The 24,151-nt window shown below is 42.5% G+C and overlaps 1 protein-coding gene across 1 annotated transcript in view; it reads left to right on the forward strand.

Moving 5' to 3' along the window:
- Positions 1-222: 222 nt before the first annotated feature.
- LOC149176131 (uncharacterized) overlaps positions 223-24,151 on the forward strand; it is an 89,689-nt gene continuing 65,760 nt past the window's right edge. The window contains exon 1 of the mRNA XM_089421353.1: positions 223-525. Coding sequence (XP_089277479.1) covers positions 223-525 — 303 coding nt within the window. The remainder of the gene's footprint in view (positions 526-24,151) is intronic.

The following is a 24,151-nucleotide window of genomic DNA, read 5'->3' on the forward strand; positions in this document are numbered from 1 at the left end:
TTGGAGAAGGCAGCTGCACAGAAGCAAAAGGAAGAAGCCAAGTGTGGTGTCACAAAGCTGGCTGAGAAGCGATGCAATGAGAAGGGAGCTGTAGAGGTTAGGGCTTGATGCGAAGCAACATTGGCGACAACAACACAGAAAAAGGCTGAGGAAGCAGCAGCAGCAGCGCAAATAGCAGAACAAACTACAGCACCATTAGAACAACTCGAGGAGGGATAGGAGATGTCCGTGAGGCTACAGACCGAGGAAATGGATAGGACAGAAGAGCACGCAGACCTTGGTTTAGCATCGACCCAACTCAAGTGGCCACGCATCCCTGAGAAACCAGCTCCCAAGAAGAAGGTGAAGGCGACAAAGACATCCATTGACTTGATCACGCTCACAGAAGGTGATCTGTTTGATATCCGCGAAATAGTTCGCGATGTCACAAAGGATGCACTCCAGGAAATTATGTTGGAGCAGAACACTGTGTTGGGGTTTCTCAGAGTGCAGCTACAAGGATTACAAGTACAGCCCCCCAAACAGGTACAATGGCTCCATACATCACAGTAGAAATCGCAGAATAGACGTTGCGTGCTCGTATGGACAACTCTTTTGTGTTGCTCGAAGGCACGCTAGCAACAAGAAGTGAGGTGGACCAAGCTATGATGAGCAGCATGAAAGGCATGGGCTCAAATTTGCAGCCTTTCTACATGAAACCTTGCACCAGTTGCAGTATGGGGTCATAGCAGAGCTCCACGCCAAGGAAGGCCGTGCGATCTAGGTCTTGAACGAGCAAAAAATTAACATGGATCAGCTCATCCTGAAACGTGATGAGCTCGTTGAGCGGGCTTGCGGACTGTAGTAGGCGATAGAGGATGTGTGTAGGAGCATCCCAGATTTGGTCGTGCCGACAGAGCTACCAGCAGTAGAGCAAGTCCATCAATTGGTAGCCAGAGTCCGCGAGGCCAGGGAGGAAATGACAAAGGTTTAGTTAGAGCCGAACCTACAGATCGTCGAGCTGTGGTTAAAGGCGCAACCCTCCACCCCCCCAGAAGTCAGAGAGCAGTGCACCCGCGCTATCCAAATGGGGCTGGAGAAAATTGGTCAAGTGGTACAAGAATGTACTGGGATGTTGGATGAAGCACTAACCATGCTTACATACCTATAGGAAGATCCAAACCTACAGCGCCTAGAGACAGAGGTGCATGAGTTGTAGCAGGAGTACGACAGTGTTCGGGGGACCGTGCAGACGGTCGTCCTTACTCAATGACTTGCCAAGATGCAACAGGCAAGGGCACTGAAGGAGCAGGTGGACGTCGCACGACAAAAAGAAGCCCTACTTAAAGCACGCATCCAGCCATGGATCGATGAAGCTTTCACAATTACAGCTAACATTGAAGGAAAGATGGCACAAATGTAGGGACTTTATGTGTTTAGATAGGGATGTGACCCTGCTCATGAAGGTTCAGAGATACGCATGTAGCAAGTACAATAGATAATGGAACAGTGTGTCGTGGACCTCCAGGCTGCACGAGACCTGCTAGATGGACTCCACGCAAAGATTGTCACACCGACGGAGTGACCCGAGGGCGAGTCACGATGTTTGTGTTGGGGGCTTGTTGGGCAGTAGATCCCCCCATAGCATGCTTTTGGGGCTTAAAGCCTGATTTTTGGTCAATGTAATGTAAAGAATCTGCGAAGTATGGGCGCGGAGCACAAATTTTATAATCGAGTCATAGGGTTGTCTGCCCTAAGAGCTGTAAAATAATGTATTGTAATGTCGGCCTACCCATGCTCCATGGACCATGGGATTGTATAAATAGAGCAAGGCTCTAAGATGTAAAAGAAAAGAGGAATCAAGCAAGTCTGATGGGGATAAGAACTCTGAGTCTGTAACTCTAAGTCTTGAGTCATAGGAGTAGGAAGAGGCTCTGCAGCTGAGTGCACATGGGCCTAGTAGAGTCTGCAGCTAAGTGTGTGGACCCCTGCAGCTAAGTGCGTAGGGAGGAGTTGGGTTTGTGTCTGAGTCTGTAAGTCTAAGTCTTGAGTCATAGGAGTATGAAGAGGCTGTGTAGCTGAGTGTGCATAGGCCTAGTAGAGTCCGCAGCTAAGTGTGCAGACCCCTGCAGCTAAGTGCGCAGGGCGGAGTTGGGTTTGTACTTGAAGAGGAATAGTAATAAATATAAGTTTGATTCAGAATATTGCGCATCTATGTTCTATTTATCTTTATGCATTTATACTATTTATGGTTACGCGCACTTATCTGAATGTTGAATGATTAATAAGAATATTGGGCCCACACAATTTAAGTAAGCACTAATATAATAGCGCAGTAAGTATAGGAATCAGGGTAGTACTTTATTCATGCCCCTTACAGAGCTGCGCGAAGGCAATGGCACAAGGCGTGAAGGATAGACAGTTGCACGGAGTGGTGCATGTAGGTTTTAAACCCGTACAAAAATTACCTACATACGAATTCTAAAACACAGAAAATAAATAATGCGAGAGTAGAACACGTAAAACACATATACATAGAGATTTTTCCCCTGGATCCCAAAACAGGGACTACCAGCTTTATTTTTCATTATGTTCCTTTCAATGTTACAATACATATTTATACATGCCGAAGCAACCAATACCATGGACCGAAAACCATCGTGTCCAATACCATGGACCGAAAAACCATCGCGTCCAAAAAAACATGTGCCAAAATCATGCACAAAACCATAGATGGGTCCGCCCAACCTAACATAGGGTCCAAAACCAAAATTTTCCGGGGCGTTGCCTCGGACCCCATAAAGTGGGGTTACGGGTGCCCTTCAAACCCCCTGTTAACTATGTGGAAATAATATAACACAACCAAACATTCTCCCACTTGTTGTTTTCTTTCCACGGGGGGCCTCAAGAGAGCTTAGTCATTTTCCCAACCCTGAAATGCCCATTGTCTCTCTACTCCAAGAGAACTTCTCAGAGCTCACAGATTTTGTCAATGCATTTGCAGTATTCTTCAAAGTGTCCACCTTTACTAGATACACCTTTTTGTCTTCTATAATATCCCTCACAAAGTGATACTAAACATCAATGTGCTTTGTCTTTGAATGATATGCAGGGTTCTTTGATAAGAAATTTTCACTTTGGCTGTCACAGTCTATCCTTATAGCTTCCTATACTAACCCCATACTTGAACACAATCTCTGCAACCAAACTACTTCGTTGCTTGCATAAGTGGCTGCCATGTATTCTGCCTCTGTAGTTGATAGTGCCACTACAGATTGTTTCTTACTCATCCAACTGATTGCACCTCCAAATAAATTAAACACATACCCACTTGTAGATCTTCTCTGATCCAGATCTCTAGCCCAGTCTACATCAACAAAGCCACGAATATCCAACACTCTGTCCAATCCTAGTCTTCCTTGGTAGCACAGACCATAATCACTAGTGCCATGCAAATACCTGAAAACCCGTTTCACTGTTGTCCAATGCTCCTTTCCTAGTTTTGACATAAACCTGCTCAATACTCCCACTGCATGTGCAATGTCTGGTCTAGTACAGACCATTGCATACATTAGGCTACCGACTGCAATTGCATATGGAACACGGCACATGTCCTCTTCCTCTTCTTGTGTCTTGGGACATTGTTCAGCAGATAACCTCACACCTACAGGGATAGGAACCTTCACCGGTTTACTATCCTGCATATTAAACCTCTACAATATTGTCTCGACATACTTCCTCTGGTTTAACCAGAGCTTCCTCTTTGCCCGATCTCTTTTAATTTCCATGCCCAAAATATAGTTTACAACACCAAGATCTTTCATGTCAAATTTGGAGGACAATTGGGTCTTCAAATCTTGGATAACTTCTTTGTCATTTCCAACCAACAACATATCATCCACATACAAGACCAGATAAATAACATGGTCACCAATTAATTTAAAATACACACAGTGATCTACTTTTATTCTGGTGAAGCCAAGTCCCCGTATAAATGTATCAAATTTCTGATACCACATCCTTGGTGACTGTTTTAACCCATACAGAGACTTCTTTAACTTACATACCAGTTATTTCTTACCCTTCACCGCAAAGCCTTCAGGTTGCTTCATGTAGATCTCCTCTTCCAGATCCCCGTGAAGAAATGTTGTCTTCACATCCATCTGTTCTACCTCAAAATCAAAAGCAGTAGCAACAGATAAAAGTAATGTAATAGAAGTTACCTTGGCAACAGGAGAAAAAATATCACCAAAATCAATTCCCGACACCTGGGAATAACATTTTTCTACCAACTGAGCTTTGTATTTCTCCACTTTTCCTTTTTCATTTGTCTTCTTTTTGAACACCCATTTGCTACCAATGGGTTTCCTTCTAGCTGGTAACTTTACCAGATCCCAAGCCTCATTTTTGTGCAAAGATGCCATTTCATCAACCATGGCCTCTTTCCAGAGTTTTCCATCCTCTGAATCTACTGCTTCCTTCACAGTTCTGGGATCATCGTCAGTAATAGATAAAGAAAAATTTGAACAGAAATCAGATGGACTATACCTTTCAGGCTGCCTTCTTTCTCGAACTAATCTTCTCACAACAGGAGTTTGTGGCTCTTCATCTTCTGATTCCTCCTCTACTGTAGAGTATAATTCTTCCTCCTTTAGCTCAAACTCTATCTTCTCATGTTCCTTTCGTTGGACTTCATGTTTAATAACATCTTTCACCTCTCTGAACACCACATCTCGGCTGTACACAACCTTCCATGTGATTAGGTTCCAAAGCTTATAACCCTTTAAACCATCCTTATACCCAATAAAGATGCATTTTTCAGATTTACTATCCAACTTCGTTCGTTTCTCCTTTGGAACATGTACATATGCATCACATCTAAATACCATCAGATGTGAAAGAGAGGGTTTCTTACCAGTCCATACCTCTTATGGAGTCTTATCCTCCAACGTTGATGAAGGTGACCTGTTGACCAGGTAACATGCAGTATCCACCGCCTCTGCCCAGAATTCCTGTCCTAACCCGGCACCACTGAGCATGCTTCTTGCCCTTTCCATGAACGTCTTATTCATTCTTTCTGCAACTCAATTTTGTTGAGGTGTATATGGAGTAGTCTTTTGTCGTGCTATACCACACTTCTTATAGAATTCTTCAAATTCCTTACTGCAAAACTCTCCATCGTTATCTGTCCTCAGCACCTTTATCTTCTTCTCTGTTTGGTTTTCCACCAGAGCCTTAAATTATTTAAACCTGTTAAAGACTTTAGATTTCTTCTTAAGGAAATATATCCATGTATTCCTTGAGAAGTCATCTATAAATGATACATAGTACACAGACTTACCCAGTGATGGAACCTTCGCAGGTCCAAACACATCACTGTGCACAAGTTCTAATATCTGTTTTGCGCTCTTACTATCGGAGGGGAAACTCACCCGATTCTGCTTCCCATATACACAATTTTCACAGAAATCAAAATCCAAAGAGCTATTACTCATACCTTTACCATGAAGTATCTGAAGGCCCTTTTCTCCAATATGTCCAAGCCTTTGATGCCACAACATGGTCTTCTCTCCAAAGACCACTAGATTTTTTGCTCCACTTTTAGGAACCACAGAACTATTGCACCCATCAATAATAGTGCTACCTTGCAGCTTGTACAGAGTTCCAATCTGAACTCCCCACATCAATACCAGTGCTCCCCGAACCATCTTGCAAGTATCCTTCTAGAACACTATTTTTACACCTGCATCATCTAGCTTGCTAATAGAAATAAGATTTCTGGCTAATGCAGGAATATGTAGAACACTTGGAAGTGTTCTAACACTTCCACCTTGCAACTTCAACTTTACTTCTCCGCGACCAACGATTCTAGCCTTCCTGTCATCCCCCAAGAAGACATCACCACCATCATATTTCTTATACTTGCATAACCACTCTCTATGGGGAGTGAAGTGAAAGGATGCACCTGAGTCAATCAACCATGCCTCATGATCTACATGTGTACTTGAAGAAGCCATGTACACATCCCCATATTCATCTGAAGTGGTTTTCACCTCTGCAAAGGGAGCCTCATCAGATCCCTTTCCTTTGTCAGGAGCTTTAGATTTACAGTCCCTTTTGTAGTGCCCTTCCTTTCCACATTTCCAGCACACCACCTTTACGGGTTTTCCTAGAGATTTAGATCTCCCACTCGATGACTTATTTTTGTTTCTGTTTTGAGTCTGCCCTTGTACAGACAAGGCATCACCATTTTGGCTCTCCATATTTTTCCATCTCATCTCCTCCGTCAGCAAGGATGAGAATATTTCATCAAAATGCAAGGCAGTTGCATTGCTACCTATTGCAATAACCAGACTATCCCACGAATCTGGTAGAGAACAAAAAACTGATGCAAATATCTTCATTTGAAATTTTAATATCAATAGATGCTAACTGACTTACCACAGTATTAAATGCATTCAGATGCTCTGTCACCGAGTCTCCATCTTTCATCCTCAGGTTATAGAACTTTTTCCGCAGGAACAGTTTATTCACCAGAGACTTAGATTGGTACAAAGTCCCTAACTTGTCCCACAAAGCCTTCGCCATAGCTTCCCCTGATACATTCAACAATATTGAATCTGAGACACACAATCGTATTGTGCTCTTTGCCTTCCGATGCAACTTCTTCCATTCTTCGTTGGACACTCCCATTGGTTTAGTACCCAGATCTATCGCGATCCACTAATCTTTATCCACCAATAGATCCTCCATCTTGAGTTTCCACAACTCAAAACTCTGACCATTAAATTTCTTGATCTCTATCTTTCCACTGCTCGCCATCTTCTTTCACCACGAGAATCGATCTCACAGATCTCCCACTAAACAGGGTCTACCACAGGCCTGAGTGAAACCCCTTAGCAATAAAGGCATCCCCTTGAAGCCAAATTTTCTCTAATACCAAATGTAGGTTTTAACTCCGTACAGAAATTACCTGCATACGAATTCTAAAACACAGAAAATAAATAATGCAAGAGCATAACACATAAAACACATATACACAGAGATATTTCCCTTGGATCCCAAAACAGGGACTACCAGCTTGATTTTTCATTATGTTCCTTTCAATGTTACAATACATATTTATACATGCCGAAGCAACCAATACCATGGACCGAAAACCATTGCGTCCAATACCATGGATCGAAAAACCTTCGCGTTCAAAAAAACATGTGCAAAAATCATGCCCAAAACCATAGGTGGGTCCGCCCAACCTAACATAGGGTCCAAAACCAAAATTTTTTGGGGCGCTGCCCTAGACCCCATAAAGTGGGGTTACGAGTGCCCTTCAAACCCCCTGTTAACTACGTGGAAAGAATATAACACAACCCAATAGTGCAAGTGCGCAGGTTCAGACTGCAAACCTCTAGAAACTTCATTAAGACATCCCTAGGGTGCCGAAACCTAGTTCCAAAACCCTCCCATACTACCTCGAGTGAGACCTCAGTCTGTGCACCGCGAACTATTGCCGAAAGGGCCAGTAGTTTTGGGATTTTTTTAGCTAAATCACCTCTGAACCTAGGTCAGTCCCCACTAAGCAAAAAAAACCACAATGATGCTTGCTATCTTTTGCAATAAATATCTTATTTGAATTATTTCTAAAAGTCGTCAACTATTATAGGTGTAACAGCCAAGACGATTATTATGTATTATTAAATTTCAAAAAAACACAAAGAGAAAACAAGGTCATGTAACAAAATTATCATAAAGTATGCTTTGAAATAACAAATATTGTTACAAAATGTGTAACAGCCGCTACAAAGTGGTTTTCAACTGCTACAGAAATTGTCTATCTGCGCCCAAAAAAGGTTTTCACAACGAGATTGTTTTATTATGTTGTTGTTGTTGTTCTTTTTTTTTTAAGAGGTTGGAAGGTGTAACAACTGCCAACAGTGGTTAATTTTCAGCTGTTACACTTGTTGGAGAAATTAGAATTTTTGGAGCATAGGGGGGCTTTCCCCTAGCTGTAATCTGAAGATCCAAATTTGTGACAATGTTGATGAATGAATCCCTTGAAGCAGGTTTGTGATATAACTGAAGACGGTACCCATTTTCTACTAATGGTGTCCTCGCACTGTCAATGGTCACCAAATTTACAGTCCCATTTTCAAAGACTAGATCTACCTCATAGAGACCTAACCATATGGTGCAGAGCTTACCCATGAAGTCTTTGAATCTTGAGTCATATAAGAGCCCAATATCCTTTCTGGAACTTATTTTTCTTGATGAATCTATCATGCCACTTAGCTCTTTGCTGCTAGATAATCTATGTTTTTCGGATAGCAGCTAACCATTTCTCTTATTGAGTTGGTTCAATCTCTACTTTTGTGTTGTAACCAGATCCAAATTTACCTTGCAATGTTGTTCCCAATGTCCTGATTTCAAACTCAATAGGGAATAAGGGATTTTTTCCATACACAAGTTCATACGGTGAGAAAACCATGGTATTCCTCCATGTAGTCCTGTATTCCCACAAAATTTCTAGAATTTTTTCGGCCCAATTCCTTTGGTGACTGACCACAGTCTTGGTAAGGATCCCCTCAATGACTTTGTTAGTGCTTTCCACTTGGCCATTTGTTTGTGGATGATAATGTGTTGTGATTCTATGATGGATTTTATATTTTTCAACCAACTTCTGTATCATATGGGATTTAAACTGGGGCCCTCCATCTGTGACTATCTCCTTGGGTATACCAAATTGGACAAAGATGTCTTCAAATAGAAAGTGTGAATCAACCTGCTTTGTGGCTCTGGTTAGTTCCTTTTCCTCAACCCATTTCGTGACATCGTCATTGCAGAACAAAATGTAAGATTTCTATCTATATGAAGGATTAATTGGTCCCACAAAATCTAAGGCCCATTTCTCAAAAGGTTCTAAGACGATTTGGTGCTGTAACGGCATCTCATCTGATTACAGTGGTTGGCCCATCCTTTGGCAACTATCACATCCCTTCACAAACTTCTTGGCATCATGAAATATTGTTGGCCAATAATACCCTATCAAGAGGACTTTGTACCCTGTCCGCTTGCCTATGAAGTGCCCTCCACAAGGTTCCTCTTGACAAGCTTTAAGGATATCAAAGATTTCATCTTCTCTAACACAATGTCTAATCTGGAAACCTGGTCCAGTTTGATAGTGATTCCCATCTATCCAGGTATAGGTAGCACTTTTCTGTATAATATTTCTTTTCTGTCCACAAAAAGTCAACATCCTTCATAAGCAAAGAGAATAATGGCGATGCAATTTTTGAAAATTTTTCTGTAAACCTCATGTAATACCCTACATGCCCCCGGAAATTTCGTACCTCTTTTGCGTCTTGGGGGTCGGAATCTTCAAAATTACCTCTATTTTTGTAGGGTCTACCTTGATCCCGTCAACAGAAATGTAACGTCCTAGCACAATCCCTTTAGTCATCATCATGTGACATTTTTCAATGCTCAAAGGAACATTAGTCTATACACAATGTTCCAACACTTTTTCTAGATTACCTAATGCTATTCCAAAAGCATCTCCATAAGGTGTAAAATTGTACATGAAGATTTCAAGACAATCATTCAACAAATCAGAAAAAATTCCCAGTATTTCCCTTTGAAAGGTTGCTGGCGCATTGCAGAGTCCAAAAGGGAGTACTCTGTATGCAAAAGTTCCCCAAGGGAAAGTAAAGTTCGTTTTATCTTGATCTCTTGGGGCAATTTGTATCTGGTTGTAGCCACTAAACCTGTCTAAAAATGAAAAGTTTATATATATATATATATATATATATATATATATATATATATATATATATATATATATATATATATATATATATATATATATAGATATAGATATATATATATATATATATATATATATATATATATATATATAGCTATAGATATATATATATATATATATATATATATATATAATTTACTTATTTTATTTTATTTTATTTTATTTTTTATTTTATTTATTTTTATTTTTATTATTATTATTATTATTATTTTTCCGGAAAGGGTATCAAGGACCTGATCTATAAATGGTAAAGGAAAATGGTCCTTTTGAGTGGCCTTATTGAGTTCTCTATTATCCACACAGACTCTCCACTTGCCATTCTTCTTAGGAACAATGACAAGCGAAGATACCCATTGATTGTCAGGTATCAGATAAATAAAATTAGCACTCAAGAGTTTTGTAATTATTCCTTTACCACCTCCTTTAGTGCAGGGTTCATGCCACATTGTGGTTGTTTGACTAGTTTGCATCCATCCTTCAAATAAATGTGGTGAGTGCATAGGTTACAGTGGATTCCTTTCATTTCCGTATAGTCCCATGCAAATACCTTCTTTTATTTCTGTAACAGCTGTAACAACAGTTGTTTTTGCTCAACAGTCAGGTTTGGGTTAGTGTTCAAAAACTTTCCTGGTTCTATTTCCATTGGATTTCTGTCAGTATTCGGAGTGGTTCTCATTTGTTCAAAATATATATCTTCTACATATTCTTCCTCATCCGAATTTTTAATGGAAGTGACAAAAGGCGAGTTACAAATAAAATCATTAATGATATCATCTTCCATCTCATCCTTGAAATACTGGGCTTTCCCCAGAGTGAGGAGTGGTAGGGAAAGATCTGATTCGGGCTCAAACTCATCCCACTAAGGGTTTTATAAATCCAAATTTGGTTTTGGGGGGTAAAGATTAAGGTTCTTTGTTTCCTGGCCATCCAAGATCACCATAGATCCAGATCTGGAGCCTATAAATGCAATTGCAGTGGCCAGCCAAGGTCTCCCTAAGATTACAGGATGTCCCCCCAAATTGGATCTGGGCTGTAAGATAAGAAAGTTAGATGGATATATCCAGGAAGCTATTGTAATTACTATATCCTCTAACACCCCCTCGGGTTTAACATGGGATCTTTCCACTAATTCAAGTACATTAGGAGTATGTCTAAGCCCCTGTAGCCCTAGGGTGGTAAAGAGGTCCTTTGTCATTACATTAATGGCAGCCCCAAGCTTTATCAATGTGTTAGTTATGGGTTGATCATTAATGTAGACAGTAACCATAGGAGATTGTGGATAATTGTACTTAGTTAGAAGAGGCTGAGCATACATTAATTTGGATAACTTCCCCATTACATGTATGGTAGCAGGGTCTTTAGGATTCCTCCCAAGTTTCTTGATGCACAACTCCCGCAATGCTTTAGCATAAATAGGTACTTATTTAAGGGCTTGTAGCAAAGGACTTCATACATGCAAATTTTGCAACCCCCTAAGAAAATCAAATTCAGGCTATGAAGTCATTCCAGGTTCAGCCAATCTCTGAGGATACAGAGGGTTCTGAGTTACAGCGGTTGAGTCGGTTGTTACAGGTGTATCAGCCTTTCCTGAGTTGGCTATTACAGTAGTAACAGTCCTTCGTGGGTTAGACGTTATAGACGTGAGAACTTCCTCTATATTGGTTGTTATGGGTACAACCATCACCTCGGAGCCTATGACATCTCCTTTGGAAAGTTCACATTCCTCCTATGTAATGATAGGGGAGTGACTTGGTTTAATTACCTTACTCGACTGCAATTGAATTTCATTAAGCTGCACCAGGGTAATAAGGTAGGTCTGGAAAGTAGACAAAGCCTCTATGCCCTGAGCTGCTTTATTGTTCGGGTTCAGGTTAGGTTGCACTAGTAATTAGGGTCACATAGGCGGTGTAGGAGAAGGATTTTGGAAAGGGGGTAACTGTAGGTATTGCTACATTGGTAATCTAGGTAAAGTTGTATTCTGGACATTTCCTCTCCAGTTCTGGTTCCAAGGGTATGGTTTAGATGGAGGATATTGGATAGAGGTAGATTGAGACCACTGGTTCCAGGGTGAAGCAAACTGTGTTGAAGAAGGAGCAGAATATTTCCACGGATATTGTTGAGTATTATATGAATTATTCCATGAATTGAAAGAGGAAATAATCTTGACACATACCTGGAGGTCATGGTTGCCATGACCTCCTTGGTGTGATGAAATAAGAGGACTACACCTCCTCGCTTGACTCTCTAAGTACTGCCTTCAGTGTAAGAAGCTCCAGATATTGGCATATCAAATGTTTCAGCTCAAAAATATCACACAAGATGATGTTGTTAAATTCACATTTCCTCAAGGGATTCTTCTTCCGACAATTTGGATAGAACACCACCAAAGGTGTATCAGCGTCTACTTGTGTATTCTTGATCTATGTTGTCATTATCTAGGTAGATAGAGTACTGAGGATATCGGTCATGAAATGTTTCAAACAAATTCCCGATTTATTCTCTAGTTACTCCTCCTGCAGATTTTTATATTCAGGCAGAGACATCTCGAATTGTGCTTCTCCCCTTAGACGACCCTCGAGAGCATCTTAGATAGAGCTTTACAATTCCAACGAATGGTTCCTATGATATATCCCCCTTCCCTAGTAGGTTCAAGGTGTCAAGGCAGTCGTCCCTCATTCCTCTAATAAATATGGTCTTCAAGATTTCTTGGTCTAAATCGTTGTGTTTAGAATTCTACAGATTATAGTGGAACTGCTCTACATAGTCTTCCAGGCTCTCATCCTCCTTCTATGTCATTATGAATACTTCCTCCCTTAGGTCCTTGGTTTTGCAATAGTCTTAGTACTTTGATAAGACCATCTCCTTCATATCATTCCATGTTCGAATAGAAGCGGATCCCAATCCCATGAACGATCTCAAGGCTTCCCCTTTTAAAGTAGCAGGAAATAATTTCAGTTTCTAAGCCTCTGATATGTAATCATAACTTCCACATAGGACATCAAATTCAAATAAAAAGGTGTTTGGATCTTCCACATTCATCCCTTGGAAGGATGGTAAGGATAATAGAGAAATATTTTTCATAGGAGCTTCACCTTTAATATCCCTAGTTGGGAAATCAAAGGTGGTAATAGTAGCATACGTCCTAGCGTTGTTGTGATTTTTATCCCCAATGGCTAATCCCTCTAACCCTTGTTGTAACAGACATTCTTCAAACTGTTCTTGTGATGGTCTTGCAGGTGTGATTGATGGCTCAAGTATCCTTAGGGCTGGTTGTTTCACTGCACTACCTGAATCTGGATATTGATAAACCAATAGGTGTTCTCCCATCTCAGGTGTTTGATGTTCCCCCTTAGTTTCCCCTTGTCCTTTGGTCCTAAAGTTCTGGCTACTAGCTTCCCCCTGCTTCTCCTAAATTGGATTCTTGATCTTGGGAGTGTGTGTGCTAGCTTTAGAATGATATGGCCCTGAGATAGAGGAATCAAAGGTTTCTTTCCTTGTTATGGGAGTGACAGATTTTTGTGGCCCTTTTTTTCTTGCATCCCTTTGAGAGCTTGATTTTTCTTTTTCTACCTTAGAGATTAGTTCCTTGATAAATGTTTTCCTTCCCAAATCTACATTCTTCCTTTCCTTTTTATGATTTGTTTTTCCTATGACTTATTAGAGTGGTGGATAGTTTTGTTATCTCTATAGTCCCTACAGTTGCACACATGGACCCTACGTGTATTAATTCACAATCTAAGTGTCTTAGTCTTTGACAGTTGTGAGCCTGCCCAGGTATGTTAGAGCGATGCACAGGTTCTTACCTCTCGTCTTACGGCCCAACAACTGAAGCATTGAAGACATGCTAAACAAAACATCAAAATACCATGCCCTAAGTTCCCTAGTAATCACAACAATGAGCTCTCCCAAATATGTTAGATAGATGTGCAGGTTCTTACGTCTTGTCTTACCGCCCAATGATTGTGGACTAGGAACATGCTATCATCAAACAACTTGGCTGACAGTATCGTCAACTACCATCCCCGACATCAACGCCAAAATGTAGTGTTGTTTTAATCAATCCTAATTGACCTTGACTGCAACATTAATTGTCAACCAAGGGTAGGTCTTGTTGTTTCAATGGAGTTTGCACTGTTTGTGTCGATACACTACAACCAAGCATGAAAAATGGAAATAACAGTAAAAGATGTCGTTGAATCAAATTGCAAAAATTAAATCATTCATGTAGAAATAAAAACACTCCATAGAATTGAAATCACACTTCTCAACTACCAGAGTAAGGGTGTGCCACATAGTAACTAACAACTACACCAGCTGGTCACTATCATTTTGTTAATCAACTTAGTGTAATAGCACAATATAATCCGGAATAGAAGCGAATGTAATTCACAATTTTTACAACAACAACAGAAAACCATATGTCAATAAATGAAGCAATAATGTACACTACATCTACTACTGCAGTCCCTGCTAAAGAGGAAGGCCCTTCCTCCCTATTAGGGGCGCAGGAACAACACGAAATTAATTAACGAATTGGAAGAAGAGAAGTAACAGTATCACCGCAATGATTTTAATATTAAAAATAATTCAAACTTACACAAGCAGAGTAACAGTGCTTTTCTATATGTCGTAGTTATACATAGGAAATCAAGTTTGTTTTATAATTATTACATGCTCAAATTAGGAATAGATCACCCATGAGAATCTCACGATTCTCATGCTGATAAAAGATAAAAGTAGTTACAACCTATTTCTAAATAGATAGACTTCTCAAATATATCAGTTAGGATTGCAACCACTTGGGTCTATTGTTTCTAAAATAAAAAACTCCTAAATGCTCAACAACTGTCATGTGGAATAATACCCACAACTTTCCAACTCCAGTTCAACAACACCCTGTGAGTAAATGGTGGTTCAGGATGTAACAGAAATCACTACCGACAACACCCTTGGTGTAACAACAGTCCTCTGTATCATTGCGTAGTGTAACAACAGCCTGTAACAAGATTCACTGTGTAACAAAAACCTGTAACAGCGTGCAACGTGTAACAACAAATTGCTCTATCCTGCTCTAAAGTTGATCAACGCTACCTGTTACTTCATAACCTTGTTCCCGTGAGAAGCACCTGAAAAGGAGAAGATGTTGGGCATGGAATCACCCCAAGGCATGTTTTGGGGCTTAAAGCCCAAGATTTGACCAAGTCTTTTGTAAAATCTCCACGAATTATGGGCATGGAGCGCGAAGTCATCATAGAGTCACATGGTTGTCCGCCTTCATTTTTGTAAAGTAATGTAGTCTTGATAGACCTGCCCATGGTCCGCAGACCATGGGATTGTATAAATAGAGCAAGTCTCTAAGTGTAGAAGGAGAGATAACTAATAGAATGGGAGATGAGTCGAAGAGACCGAGTCGAAGTGTAAAGTGTGTCTTTGGATCGTAGAGTAGGAGAAGGCTCTGCAGCTGAGTGCGCAGAGGCGCAGTAGTCCGCAGCTGAGTGCGCATACCCCTGCAGCTGAGTGCGTAGGGCAGATCAAGTCTATAATCATTGGGAGAATTAATAAAGAGAAGTTTACCATATTATGGTGTGTCTTTTCATGTTTTAATGTATTATTGGGTTTAAATTGCAAGTGTATTGTTTATTTGCTGCGCAAATTCTTATAATTGTGTTGTATAAATAAATATAATGTAAGACATCCATTTACGCGAAGATAATTGACTAGGCGTAGGAAGATAAGTAAGATCTCAGGTGTGATTTAGGGGAATAGTGTAGAGCACTGCTCCAGTAATGTGGAAGCTCCATAACCCCTAGTTAGGGTTGTGGGAAGGCAAGTATATCAGGGCGTGAAGGCCTGGGAAGTGCACGAAGCAACCTGTGGGAAGGGACTAACAGTTGAACTGGTTCAACCTCTCAGACATCTCAAGGGTGCGGAAACTTGGTTCCAACAGCCCCCCATACTACTTCGGGTGAGACCTCAGTCCACGCTCCACGGATTGTTGCCAAATGGGCTAGTAGTATAGGGATTTGTTTGGCTAATTAAATCCGAACCTGGGTCAGGCCCCAACAAGGCAATAAATGGTTCCGTTTTTGGGACTGGGATATTCATAGAGATGTCTGATGTCATATCACTGGAATTTGACAAAGAAAGGAATTCAAGATTGGTTGGACAGAAAGATTCACGAGTTTGCGGTGCAGGAAAATAGGAATCTGTGACTATCAAAGGAAGAGTGGTTATACTGCTACTTATATACAGAGATCCATGAAATTTTCTTTGCATCTTTCCCCACTAAGTTGTACGAGTAGATCGTGAAGCTAGCAGATAGCCAAGGAATGTCATGAGACCAGCTCACAAAAAGATAGAAAAGATAGATCAATGCCTTAGAATTTAGCCTCTTTGAGGGGCAACCTCCTTTACATTACACAAATGAACAATTCTTTGATGATTCAAATGACAAAACCTCCTTTCTATATATAGGAGTCTAAGGGTTCACAATATAACCAAGCCGACCTAACAATAATAATATAAAGGCACAAAAATAACAATAGAGGCATTCTTTGGGGCACAGTAATAACAATATGGGGACAATAGGGGCACAACAATATTAATAAGGGATACAACTACAATAGTAATGGGGGAATCACTAGTATTATAGGGACCCAACAAGGAAGGTGTAAACTCGAAGGACCTATTGTGTGGACTCCAGAATTGGTGTGCAAATTGGAAGCATCGAAGGATAAGATCGCGCGAGTTGTTGATCACTGGCTTGATCAAATCATAGGAGGATTCATCACCGAGTTCATGGTAGATAATTCAGTCATCTATAGCGAGGCAGAATGACACTTCCTCAAAGGGCCACGAGGTAAGTACGTTAAATCTTTGAACACTTGGATTAAAATGCTACTATGTGAAAAATGGGTTATGCGAATAAATTGATTTTTGGGGCTATGCGAAGTGGGAGAATCTACAGAAATGAAGGTAGTACAGAACTAGAAGGTAGCCCCTTGATTTCACCTTTGTGAGGAGGCAAGGAAGAGCTCACGAAGGTCTCACCAAGAAGTGCGATCAATTTGATGAGGTAGAGGATTCCACGCATACCACCCCCACCCACACTGCTGCTAGTTTCATTGTCTTCACCCCCATCTTTGCCCATACCACCTCCACCACCACTGTGAAGCAATATGGCGAGCGCGATAAATTTGCAGTGTTCAAGGGAATATGGAATGAAGATTGGACCAGTTTTGGTTCATGATAAAAGCTGTATGGGAAGCGCAGGGAGTCACAGACGACAATATAAAGAAGGCAACGTTGGTCAGCACTCTGCAGGATCGCGCGCTGACTTGGTACATTAAGAATTCCAATGACAATCCGAATGCGGGGATCGCGGATATCCAAGCTATGATAAACAAATAATTTAATAGGCCAAATTTAGAGGCATAGTTGATAATTGGGTTCAAGGAAATCACAATGCTACCAGGCGAGACCCCTTGGGAGTTGGATCAGAGACTGAAGTGCACAATTCATGAAGCTAACATGACGTTGATATATGGAAAACATCGTGAATGGTTTGTAGCATCATTAATGTTGCATCTATGGAACGCGTTGTCACAACAGAGGCTAACCACTCAGGCTGAGGCCTTGGAGGTCGCGATGAGATTGTAGGAGACCCCGTAACAAGATCCCAACCGAGGAGTTCAGTAGATTCACACGCAGTTGAAAAACTTATGCCTTGAGATACAGAGTTTGAAACAAGTCAGGACAACCGTCCCAGAGGTGTGCGATGAGGTATGGTGCATAAAGTGCAAGGGCCAGGGACATGACAAGGACCACTGCTCGGTGTTCGCGAATTACCTTGCAGGAGGAGAACCAATGCCACTGAGACCGAAGGCACAAGCAGGACTGAGCACGACGCCTGTATTATGGTGCGCAACTTTTTAGATAGGAGGAAAGCATGCTATAGATAATTGCCATTTATTGCAAAAGTACACATAGAATTCACAGCAGTTATTTTGTAATTTTTGTAGATCAGTGGGACATGAGGAGTGCACCTGTAGAAGTTATGAGTTGATGATGGATCAGACTCCTACCTATAGAGTTCAGGTCAAAACACGACCCTTTGACCAGAATGCAGGGATGGCATGAACCAAATTTCAAGGGCATGGATGAGGCCGAGGTGGAGGAGGACCTAGAATAGGTCGCAGACAGCTGATATGTTACAATTTCAAAGGGCCAAGACATTATGCCCACGATTGTACAAATCCAACATGCCCATCATGTTTGTATTGTACATTGTTTGATCATGAGACAGAGGATTTTCCCACGCTGATAGCATGGATGCACAATAAAGGAGCACTCCAACCTCCCCCGACTCAGAACCTGAAAATGATGAGGTTTGAGCCACGCGAGGAAGACCCTAATGTAAATATTGTGCTCCGAAGTGGAATTATGATAGTAGATGACAAAGGCAAGTAGCCTGAAGAAAGTACTTGGGTTCGCAAGGCTGCAACGAAGGAACCAGAGTTTGATTTGGAGTGAGCTAAGGAAACCTTCATGGAAGCTAAGAAGAGCTTCGCTGATGCCTCCACTTCAGGAAGTAAAGACAAAGCGGAGCCAAAAATGGACCCATCAATGCTCACAACATTACTGGAAACATGCATGAAGCTGTTGTGCAACAACAAGGCTGTAAAGGGGTTGGGGGAACTCATAAATAGATGCACTGGGACCATGCCAGGAGAACCACATGTAGTTCAGAAGCTCGGAAAGCACACAACGTGAACGGGAAGGGAGATGAGATTGACCGTGTAGATTAGGGAATATGAGATGGACCAAGTGATTATGGATCTAGGTTCAGACGCAAACGTCTTGCCGAAGCAGACATGGGATCACATGGGAAGGCCTACACTGCAATGGTCTCCTATCCAACTGCGAATGGTGAACCAACAAAATATCCTACCAATGGGGAGATTGTAGGGAATCACAGTGCATATCGAAGGAGAAATCCCGCTAGTAGATTTCGAAGTGATAGAGATTGTTGATGACAACAATCCCTACCCTACGCTATTAGGAATAGATTGGACCACTAACATGAATGGGGTGATAAATATGAAGACGCGCAAGATGATTTTTGAGAAAAAGTCTCTCCACATGGTTGTACCTTTAGACCTTGCAGAAGGAACGCACTACACGGAGCCGGTACATGACTACGACAACGACGATGACTTGGACTGCATCTACAAGATAACTATGTGAGATAAAGACTGGGTGAATCTGACCACGGATAGATGATTCTCATGGTAGTGCGCAAGATTATGCACATTGGAGTCGAACGAGGAAATAGAACGATGGCATAACTGGTTACACGAGGTAACCACACTGAACTATAACATGATGACGAGATCATTACGCTGCGTATCGACGGAGGTGAGGGATTTGCCTATGTATGATGGGTTAAGTGAAGTAGATGAATTCCTGAACAAATTTGAAAGTGAAGTTTCAGAACAGCAATGTTTCAAAGCTTTGAAATGGGTACTGTGCGCTACACCCGCAAGGTGGTGGGGTATGCACCAAAGAAGTCTTGGGGACTGGCGCGAATGCAGAGGGACGATGCACATGCGGTTTGGGAAGCCTCATATGCGATTAACAGACAATATTGATGAACAAAATGGTTCACACGCCCACCTATCTACATGGATGCAGGCATATGGTGCGAAACCTGCGTGGATGCACACACCCTTCGCATTAGGAGACGGTCAGTAAGCAGTTGCTGGAAAGGCAATGGCGCAAACAACCCCTCCATTTGGAACCACGCAGTATGGAAAGACCAAGTGTGTTGAAGGTTATCCACGCAAAATCCTTTAACAAAGTGTGTGAAGCGCTGAACAAGGTCCATTATGCGAAGCAGACTAACTGGGACCTATGCATACCAACGATTCTATGGGCTTATAGGACCGCATGAAAGAACTTAACGACACAGGCACCTCCAAGGGTGGAGTATGAAGCGAACGCTATAATCCCCATAGAGCATGAAATGCCTAGTCCATGCATGACAGCATCGGCAGATACGACAGTTCACAGAACCTTGGAAGAAGAAATCCAACATGGCAATTTTAGGCTCCAAGAACTTGAGAAAAAAAGGGTGCAAATAAGGAAGAAAAGCGCTCTGGTAGAAACAAAAGTCAAAATGCTGGAGGACGAGATAAAGGAAGATTTTCTCGATAAGAGGACTCGGGTGATAACACAGGGTGCACACGATCATGCTGATAAGTTTGAGGACTATCGCCGCGAATTGATCAGTCTGATGCCTTCGCTTGGACCGCACATTACTAAGTGAATCAACTAGGGTGGCATGTTGTAGATGATAAATTGTGCGACGTTGCCAGTAACAATAAAATGTGGGTATTTTCCAGGAAGAGTGATGGACGATTGGAGGAAATCATATACAGGTGATGCGGCCACCTGACTAGCTGAGGGAAGTACTGTCTTAGAGCTCCTGGAAGTTGAAAGGAGGCACGGGACTATAAACTACTCTACCCAGGAGATGCATGTAGAGGAAAAGAGTCACAGGTTCCGTGACTGCGCAAGGGGGGTTGTGCTACCTCGTGGGTTGTCCAGAAAGTGACCATTGAAGTCACTATTCATAATGTGATGCTCGACTTGAGACCAAATGGAGTGGGGGTTAGGCATTTAAGATGCGATTTATGGGCAAGATTTAGGAAAAGTTGCCGCCAAGGGAGCATTAATGAACCGGATTTGGGGGGAATGGTCGAATTCAAATTCAAAAGGCACTATAAATTACAAAGGGTTTTCCAGCAAACAACACTTGGCTATTTGAGAATTGAGTAGTTGTATACCCCATGTAGCCTGAGCAGAGCCCTGTTTGACCTATGCAGAGCATTGATTGAGCCCCTGAGTACATGAGTGACATATTTCTGGTCAAACATGATGGCAGCATCTGAGGAAGTTATGGAAATCACAGAGATGACCACCGAAGATGCAGCGCAAGCCCTGGCTGTGGCAGATGCCCCTAAATGCACTAGGATTGTAGCAGAAATCCATAAATCACCACGCATGCCAAGACCAAAAAAGACAAATAGGTGATGTTTCCTGTATGTGTGTCCTCGTGAAACCCGCTGTGCACTAGGATAACAATGGAGGAGAAGGGGAAAGTCGTTAACATAGAAATTGATGAGGAGGAGGAAGACCTAGAGGACCTTATCATTGAGGAAAGCGAGGATGAAGGAAGGAGGAGGAAACTAAGCCTACTCACCCTCCAATAAAGCTGCCCGCCTATATCCCCCCACAGAAGGGGAAGGCTAAAGTACCCAAGGATCTTGACAGGAGAAAGAGCACTCTCCAGACCCTGCTCCTCCCAGACAACATCATTTTTGAGGGCACGCACTTGGGATGGGTACCTAGCTTAAAATTTGAAGGTCGGTACCTTGTTGACCATGAGAAGTTCCCTCACCTAGAGACTGCGTAGCTCATGAAGCCTAAGAAGAACACCACAATGGGGGTTACCGAATTAGAATCGCGAAAGTGGTTGCACATAGTAGAAAAGGCAGGGCTACTAAACCCACGTTGGGTGCCACATTTCCACCACGCCCCAATAACAACTTTTGTCATCAGGTAGCTGCTCTGCCTAGTGCATGGTGGGTGCTTGTGGCTGGAGGATCCCATCCCCATCACGGAACACTTGATTCACTGCATCACCTAGCTGCCATGCAAAGGAGAGGACCCACAGATATCTCGGAGGGGAAAAGAAGTTACTTGGCCATTGCAGAGGCCATGAAGAAGAAATATAAACTAGAAAACAAGAAAAGGATTACACCATATCTAGCATCAACGACAAAGCAGTAAGAGTGGTGACCCAAATATTGGCAGGTAAGGTTATGCGCAAGTGTCGTGCAGACAAGTTACCCGCGCCGGTGGTAGCACTTGTTGAGCAGTGCAAGGAGGGGGTACAGTTTAACTGGTTTGAGTTCCTCTGCAAGGAATTCTTGGAGAATTGTTGCGAGGCTCAGGAACAAGGTAAAACCTTCCACTATGCATGGCTTCTACTGTCCATAGTGCTTGTGGTAGGGGAATTGCCAAAGGAAAGTCAGTTCCCCACAATTCACAGGGATCTGTCCGAGGCCGTGAAGTATGCTTTGCTTTAGGCCAGAAAGGATGCAAACCGGATCTGTGACAGTAAGATATTCTGGGTGTTCACGGAGATGAACCTTAGAATGGGGATCAACCGCAAGCTGTGGTTATCACCCACTGTCTACAACAGCATGCAAAGTTTTGCAGAGTTTAAGGTGGACCTCCATAACATATACATCAAAGCATGCAAGGACCCGACTAAGAAATGGAGAGAGCTACCCTTTGTAGCCATAGACAATGTAATCTTTAATGTATTAGAAACATGGCCGCCAAAGTGGCGCACTCTAGATATCATGGAAATAGAAAAGTCTGCGGAGCAGAGGAAGAAAGAGCATGCATAGTTGGCAGAGAAGAGAAGGAAGGAGGCAGCGGCAGCAGAAGCGTAGGAGGTGCAGGACACTGCAAAGACAGAAGCTGAATAGAAAAAGGACACAGTAGCAGCAGTAGCATAGGGGGCAGCCACAAAGGCGTGTGAGGGCCAAAAGTCACCTTCGCATGGTTAAGAAGTAGAGGAAGAGGAGTGAGACATGGACCCACAACTCGCGTCAACACAGCTAAAGTGCTAGCACCTGACCGAGCGAATAGGGCTGCGTAAGAAGGTCAAGGCATCGAAGTTGTCTATTTACTCAATCACCCTTACCGAGGGTGATCTGCACGACATCGGCAAGATAGTGCACGATGTCACCTCCGAGTCCCTCTAGAATTTTGTGCAGGAGAATCAGATTGTGTTGGGGGCCCTTAGAACACAGCTATAAGAGTTGCAGGTGTGCACTCCTCAGGCTGGTACCTTTTCGACCAGCCTCACAGTTAGGACAATGGAAATAGAGTAGATGCTGCATGCTCGGGTGACAAATACTATAGTGCTACTAGAAGGGGCACTATTGACAACAAATGAGGCTGACAGGCCTATGATTAGCGCACTAAAGGGTATCGACATCAAAATGGCTGCACTCCTACGGGAGACATTATACATTCTATAGAATGGGAATACTACAGAACTATGGGCTAGGGAGAGTCGTGTGCTGCAAGTACTGAGCGAGAAGAAAATCAACATGGAATAGTTGAGCTTGCAGTGCGACGAAGTGGTGTCACAAAATTGGTAGGTGGTACAAGTACTGGAAAAAGCTTGTCAAAGCATCCCTGAGGTGGCCATCCCAGCAGACACACCTGCAAAGGCGCGTATCCACAGGCTTGCAGCAAGGGTGTGCAAGGCACAAGAGGGAATGAAAAAGGTTCAGTTGGAGCTAAACCTTCATATTGCAAAGCTATGGTTAAAGGCGCAGCTGTCCACCCCTCCAGAAGTAAGAGAACAGCGCGCCAACGCTACTACAGAGGGATTGAATGAGATCGATAGTGCAGTGCAAGACTGCACCAAAATGTTGGAGGAGTCTTTTAAGGTCCTCACGAATCTGCAGGAGGACCTCAACATCCAGCGCTTAGAGACAGAGGCGCGAGAACTCCAACAGTAGTATGACAGTGTCAAAGGAACTGCACAGACGGTGGCCCTCACTCAAAGGCTCGCGGGGATGCAACAGGCGAAAGTGCTGAAAGAACAGGTGGACGCGGCACAAAGAAGTAGTCCTGAAGGCATGCATTTAGGCTTGGATCGACGAGGCCTTCACCATCACAACAACAATTGAAGGCAAGCTCGCACAAATGTAAGGGACACAGGCACAGATGTAGGAAAGCAGTTTCGACACCACGGTCTCGGAACAACGCATCCAAGAGATCGAGCAGGTAGCCGCTTAGTGTGCTACCAACCTTGCAGCTGTTCAAACAAAATTGGAGGGACTCCACGCGAAGATCTTCGCGCTAATAGAGTGACTCGAGGGTAAGTCACAATGTTTGTGTTGGGGGCCTATTAGGCATGGAACCCCCCAAGGCATGTTTTGGGGCTTAAAGCCCAAGTTTTTACACCGTCTTTTGTAAAAGATCCACGAATTATGGGCGCGGAGCGCAAAGTCATAATAGAGTCACAGGGTTGTCCGCCCTCGTTTTTGTAAAGTAATGTCAGCTTGATAGACCTACCCATGGTCCACAAACCATGGGATTGTATAAATAGAGCGAGGCTTTAAGTGTAGAAGGAGAGATAACTAATAGAATGGGAGCATGATGAGTCGAAGAGACTGATTCAAAGTGTAAAGTGTGTCTTTGAGTCGTAGAGTAGGAGATGGCTCTGCAGTTGAGTGTGTAGAGGCCTAGTAGTCTGCAGCTAAT

The sequence above is a fragment of the Pinus tabuliformis genome, chromosome 4_1 (assembly GCF_031772625.1).
Source record: "Pinus tabuliformis cultivar Carrire ecotype Pingquan chromosome 4_1, CPIR1, whole genome shotgun sequence".
In the NCBI taxonomy this organism is placed as follows: Eukaryota; Viridiplantae; Streptophyta; class Pinopsida; order Pinales; family Pinaceae; genus Pinus; species Pinus tabuliformis.